Source organism: Silurus meridionalis, chromosome 12, assembly GCF_014805685.1.
Source record: "Silurus meridionalis isolate SWU-2019-XX chromosome 12, ASM1480568v1, whole genome shotgun sequence".
Lineage (NCBI taxonomy): Eukaryota > Metazoa > Chordata > Actinopteri > Siluriformes > Siluridae > Silurus > Silurus meridionalis.
The window spans coordinates 25624131-25631017 of NC_060895.1; the positions used below are offsets into that span (position 1 = coordinate 25624131).

A 6887-nucleotide genomic window follows, 5' to 3' on the forward strand; every position below is an offset into this window, starting at 1 on the left:
TCTTTGGAGTGCCTCGGTGTGGGTGGTTTTGGTGCAACAGGTGCAGCCCCTGGTAGTCACCTGCCACACCCCCCTCATTAGCTGTCGCGCTGCCTCGCTCTGCCGCTCCCAGCATTAACGAGAGACAGGTGTCATAAAAGCCTCCATTCCCATCTCACTTGTGTCGGACCTATTTAATGGCTACGGACACCGACCTTACTCAGAACTGCCAGCATTCCCTGCTGGTTCCATGGATTACCTTCGTTCCGAGGATTACCTTCGTTCCGAGGATTTCCTACATCCCATGTACTCCACTAGCTATTTGGTTCGTGTCTATACATGACTTGGTTGTGTGTGTGTGTGTGTGTGCTCACAATAAACATGATCGAGCTACTCACGCTTCCGGTTCATGGTCCGAACCCTGACAAGAACACACGGCAGAAGGTGCTGATAGAAAGGAGTTAGAACATACAGAGCATCACAGCCTATTACATATGGAGTTGTGTCACTGCAGAGGGGTCTGAGAGCCCAGGCTGACCCTGTACACCAACAAAAGCTTCTACAATGGACATCAGAACTACATCATAGAGTGTTGAAGGAAGGTCTGGTTTGATTAATAAATCTTCTCCATTATGCTGATGGCCGGGTGTGTAGGCTGGGCTTACCTGGGAAAGAGATGGCACCAGGATGCATTAGGGTAAGAAGACGAGCTGTGGAAGACTGTGTTGCCCTGGGAGATGTTCTTCTGGAAAACCTTGAATCTTGGATTTCATGTGGGGGTTCCTTAGATGTCACCAACCTCATCATTTTTATAGACCAGTCACCTCTTCCAGCAGGACAGTGTGCAACCGTTTGAGGAACATCACAAATTTAATCCTGCTGCACTTGCTGGACAAACAAGTGAGATACCTGACGGCTTCACCTCACATCTTTGACCTTTATATGATAGAATTTTCTGCTGACATCTTTGCTCCAAAGAAAGGATCATCTTCAGAGGTCTTGAGGAGTCCTGGCTGAGATGGGTCAGGGCTGTTCAGGGAAACGTTGAGGAGCTGCATGATACTAAGCAGATGATTTTAGTGTGTTATGGCCTTCAACACTCTAAGGACTTTCTATTGAATATACAAAATCACTACATAGAGAAAAAAAATAAAAGTTGGGAACATTATTTGAGAAGTGTGGAATGGAAGAACTCATCTGCCCATAAACTGATACACAGTATAACCATGGATGAAGATGAAGACCTTGAGCTGAGCCTCAAACTGTAATATTGACAAAACCTCAAAAAAACATCAGACTTCACTTCTTCTCGTCACTTCGTCAGAGAAACGTCTTAAATTTTTAAAACAAACATCAAGGATGCAGTTTCTTAATAAAAAAACACAGCATGGCCACAAACAACCTCGAACATCTGGTGTGATGTCATTGGTATTGGACGTCACAAATCTCTTGTTATTACTGTAAAAACGCTCCTCTGGGTTGCAGTTGCACTCCGTGTCCACCAGTCTCCGGTTCCACCTGCTCACTCTTCAACGAGTTTTTATCAAAATTCCAAATAAACAATATATATTTAGCATTTTAACAGTTTTATGATCACTAGAATTTAATACACACACATTATATAAAGCATTTAAACAAGTCACAGCTTGTCATCTTACTACAGGCTGTTCCTAGATACCAGCTTAAATGTAGGAAGTGTCGCATTTTATTAGCAAAAACACCACATCATTTACCATTAAAAAAACCCCAACGAGTATAAATGACCAGCTTTCAAAACGTTTTTTTTTTATTTTATTTTATTTTCAAAAGGAAAAAAAATTAAAGGGAGAGGAAAAAAAATGCATGCGAAATCGTGAGGCATCTACGTAAGAAACCTCGTCAAGTCTGAAAGCAAGAAAAAAAAAACAATACTCATGGAAATATATTTATATTTCGATATATATATATATATATATATATATATATATATATATATATATATATACATACACACAGCTATATGATGATGATATAAAATGCAAGAAAAAAAAGTTGCACACAAACAGTTTGGATGTTAAACAGCCAGATGTGACTCAGCTGCACAGGGAGGAGTTTTTTTCGTTGCATAGATCGATCGTTAGCATGAAAATAACGGTGTATCCCCACTACAGCAGGTTCCGCAACTCATGACCGAACTGCCAGAAAGTTCCAGTAAAAGCTGATTGTCCTCAAACACCGGAAGTCGCCGCAAGGGTCGTCATGGAAACGCTGCGTTTCCTGATCTGTCAGAGTTTTTTTTTTTCAGCGTTAAAAATCTCCACCTCCACCACGCAGTGGCAGAGACTCACCACAAAAATAATGATAATAATAATACAATAAAGTACAGAGGCATTTACAGCGGTTCTTAAAAAACACACTGCGGGTACAACACACGCACACACACATATAAATTATATATATATATATATATATTATATATTACACTAATTACATAAAAACAGTGTACAATTTAGAGTGTGTTACAGTTAGAGTTAGCAGCAGTGCTAATTCTAATCCCACTCACACACACACACACACACACACACACACACACACACACACACACACACATTAATGATTTAAGATGATGGCACCCATTAATAACGTGGACAGGGTGGTAGTGTCGAGAACAGAACAGTGCCCCCTGTGAGGTGGACAGACATTACTACACATCACAATGCTATTCGGAAAAAAAACTAAATACAAGTAGTAACCACTAACCACTAGCGTTAGCGCATGCTAATACGTCAGCAAAGTTTGGCTAATTGGGGGGAAGAGAGAAGTCCATGGTTATAAAGGCGGCCGCATCGAAGCCGGACGTGAGCGACGCGGTGAAACGTTCTGGAATTCTCTACTAAACTATCAGTTCCCACATTTCTTTTTGCTTTGTAAAAATCCTGAATATGGAAATGTTTAATGAAGTTTGAGTTTTTTGTTTGTAGTCACAAAATTTAACAAAAAACAAAATAAAAATAAAAAAATAAAATACTGAATCACATTTAACATGCAATACCCGAAGCGGCCACTGCATCGCCACTTCAGCACTAAGTGTTCATGTGCAATATTTACTGTGCATCTTTTCACTCACACGTTAAAAAGCACATTCTAATACCACCTTTCCAGCTCCTACACTAACGTTGCGGTGACAAATCTCACCACTACGCTCCAATCTACCAGCACATCTACAATCCAATCTACAGTCTAATCTCCACTTGTCTTAGTGTCTGTATCTCCTGGTTGCTTAGCAACAACATCTCTTTTTTTTAACCGAGCGAACCGCATTCGTATTGACTCGGCTGAAAAATTGCAGTTATCCGCAGCGACACGAATCGAGAGAAGCGTTGACGTTAACTATTCATTTTCCGTTGGCTAGCTAGCTCAAACTTTTGTGAAGAGAGGAATTTGTGATATGAGTGTAAACATGTGGGGAATCCAAGTTGCTAAGTCAAATGTTATGAAGCAGTGCTAGCCAAACGAGCTGTGTCGAGCAAGATCGCATTATTTCTATAGATTTTTATATTTGTTTATTTATTTTTATCGTTCTTTATTCCTCCGAGTATAAATCCGGGAGACTTGGACGACCGCAGCATTTCCCTTTAAGTCGCAACCATAAAAATAAAGTGTCCTGAAGAGTTTATTTTTTTATGTTTATTTATATATAACACACTGAGTGATGGAACAGCCGGACGGAGTTTGTTTGTGAAATGGTTAAGACACTGAACGTACTGAAGCCTTGGTGGAAGTTTACAATCTCTCTCACGCACACACACACACACACACACACACACACACACACACACACACACACACACACACACACACAGAGTCTTTTTCTGCGCTGTAGAAGAGTGTGTGTTCCGTCTTCATGTCCCTTACGGAGAGAGATCAGAGATTACCAGTTTGTCTATTTTGCTTCCGATGTCGGATGTAACGGGAAGCTCCTCACACTCATAGTCGTCCTCAAAAGACCTGCAATACACACACACACACACACACACACACACACACATACACACACAGGTTAAAGCAGGTTAGTGATTCACCGAGACCGTTCTGAGACTGGATTATTTTTAGTGGGTAAAAATTTGCGGCTAACAAAAGATAGATGTCAGTGTTTAAATTAAGGACTTTGGAATGGTGTGTGTGTGTGTGTGTGTGTGTGTGTGTGTGTGTGTGTGTGTAAGATTACCCATCATGTAGCTGGTCACTGACAGTCTCCTCTGCTACCAGGATTTCGTACTCCTCTGATGCGTACTTATCCCAGTCTGAGGGCTCTGGACCCTCACTGTCCACATCCTGCACACACACACACACACACACACACACATTAGTGCACAAGACACACAGTATATAGATGGATAGATATGAGGTAGAACCTGAAGAACTGATAGACGGACCTTCTGTACAGAGAACGGATCTCTTTGCTCGTGGTCCAGGTATTTATCCAGGTTGAAGAACGTGTCGAAGAAGATGTGGGCCATCCTGCAGCGCTTCAGATCACGCAGCGTGATCTTACCTACACACACACACACACACACACACACACACACACACACACTGAACTACAGGATCCAGAACACTGTGTAATAGTGAATATATCCTCTACTCTATTGTTTGGTTCAGCAGTGTTACGTTCACACATGAAAGCATCACTTTTCCTGGCGTTACTTCTGAGACAGCTACAATTAATTGTACCCCAATTCCAAAAACGTTGCTGTGCAAAATTGAAATAAAAACAGAATGCAATGATTTGCAAATATCATAAATCCATATTTTATTCACAATGAAACAAAAAGCATAATAAATGTTTGAAATGCGAATATGTACAATTTTAAGGATAAAATAAGGTCATTATGAATTTGATGGCTGCAACACATCTTAGGTACAGGACCATGTTTCCTACTGTGAAGAATCATGTCTTCTGTCTGAATACATCTGGGAACTGAGGAGAGCAGTTGCTGAAGTTTTGGAAGAGGAATGTTCTCCCATATGTGTCTGATACAGGATTTTATCTGCTCAACACTTCTGGGTTTCCTTTGTTGTGTTTGTCTTTTCATGATGCTCCAAATGTTTGGTGTCTAAGTTCTAGACTGCAGGCAGACCAGTTCAGCAGCCGGACTCTACTACTACAAACTCATGCTGGTGTGATAATTGCAGTATGCAGTTAACATTGTCTGGGTCAAATATGCAAGACCTTTCCTAAAAACCTGTATATAGCATTAGCATTAGCATTATATTCAGCATTGATGGGACCTTTCCGATTGTGCAAACTGGCCATTCTACATGCACTAATGCACCACCATACCATCAGAGATGCGGCTTTTTGAACTGAACGCTGTTAACAACTCAGATGATCCCTCTCCTCTTTAGTCCAGAGGATGTGTGCAGAGGTTGAATGCAGTGGATGGAGCAACCAGGAAGGAGGAAAAGAGAAAGACCAAGGAGGAGGTTTATGGATGAGGTATGGGAAGACATGCAGGTAGTTTGTTTGAAAAAGACAGATGTAGAGAACAGAGTAGTTTGGAGATGGATGATTTGCTGTGGTGACCCCGAACAGGGAAGCCAAAAGAAGAAGAAGAAGAAGAAGACCTTTTTCAGACTTTTGTTTTCCTGTCCCAAATTTTTTGAGACATGTTGCAGCCATCAAATTAAAAATCTCCTTATTTTTTCCTTAAAATTTTCAATTTACACATTTGATATGTTTTCTATCTTCTATAGTAAATAAAATATGTATTTGTGAGTTTTGTAAATGATTGCATTCTGTTTTTATTTAAATTTTGCACAGTGAGAACATTACATTAGATAGCATTATATGAGTGTTACAGTAAAGAGCTTTACTTTTGAGAGGTTACAGTAGACTGTTCATTTTGAGTGTTATAGAGAATTAGAATAGACTTTATTTGCCACATATACTTTACAGCACAGTGAAATTCGTTCTTCACATATCCCGGCTTGCTCGGAAAGCTGGGGTCAGAGTGCAGGGTCGGCCATGACACGGCGCCCCTGGAGCACAGAGGGTTAAGCGACTTGCTCAATTGCCCAAGAGAGGCAGCTTGGCGATACTTGGGCTTGAACCCGATCAGTACCCCAGAGCCTTAACCACTGAGCCACCACTCCCCTTATATTAGAGAGTTACATTTAAGAGAGTTACACAAGAGTGTTACTTTGAGTTTTACAGTAGGGAGAGTTACAATAAAGTGGTACATTAGAAGCTGTTACTTTTGAGAAGGTTACATGAGAGATCATTAAGAGTCTTACTTTTGAAAGTGTTACATTAGATGTTACAGTAAACAGTGTTAAAATAGAGGACGCTACAAAAGAGTGTGATTTTTGAGTGTTGCAAAAGAAAATGTAGTGTTAGATTACAGAGTGTTACTTTAGAGGGCGTAACATTAGTGTTACTTTTGAGTGTTACATTTGAGCATTTTGAGCTTTACTTTTCAGTAAATTACCTATAGGTTATGTTAAAGAATGTTAGTTTTGATATTATTATTATTATATGAACATTACTTTTCAAAAGTTACTTGCTCATTTTGTAACATGGGTTCAGTCCTATACATTTTTTGGCAGTCAATCAAATGTATTACATTTAAACTCGCTTGACTCAGGATCGCTACAACGTAACAATTCCCTGTGAGACATTCGACCTTTGAACTGTTACTGACCGTAGCTCTCTGGTTTGACGAGGTCAAGCATCTGGCACAGTAGATCTTGGAAGGGAAGAGGTTCTATTCCCATCCCCTCCATCCGCTCACACTGTTCCTCATAGAAAAATTCCAGCTCATACATAGAGAGGACGCCGTCGCCATCTAGATCCATACAGCGGAACCAGTACTCTATACTGCACACACACACACACACCATCATCATCATCATCATCATCGTCATCA

The 6887-nt window shown here is 40.5% G+C and overlaps 1 protein-coding gene across 7 annotated transcripts in view; it reads right to left on the reverse strand.

The window, feature by feature from the left end:
* Window positions 1-3630: 3630 nt before the first annotated feature.
* ppp2r3a (protein phosphatase 2, regulatory subunit B'', alpha) overlaps window positions 3631-6887 on the reverse strand; it is a 62016-nt gene continuing 58759 nt past the window's right edge. For 6 of the 7 annotated variants that reach the window (XM_046863352.1, XM_046863349.1, XM_046863356.1 and 3 more), the window contains 4 exons: window positions 6663-6838; window positions 4395-4513; window positions 4187-4293; window positions 3631-3966 (listed from right to left, as the gene is read on the reverse strand). In XM_046863352.1, coding sequence (XP_046719308.1) covers window positions 3870-3966; window positions 4187-4293; window positions 4395-4513; window positions 6663-6838 — 499 coding nt within the window. In that variant the 3' untranslated portion in view covers window positions 3631-3869. Of the gene's footprint in view, window positions 3967-4182; window positions 4294-4394; window positions 4514-6662; window positions 6839-6887 lie in introns of those variants that run through there. The other variant, XM_046863354.1, reaches the window with a different exon arrangement.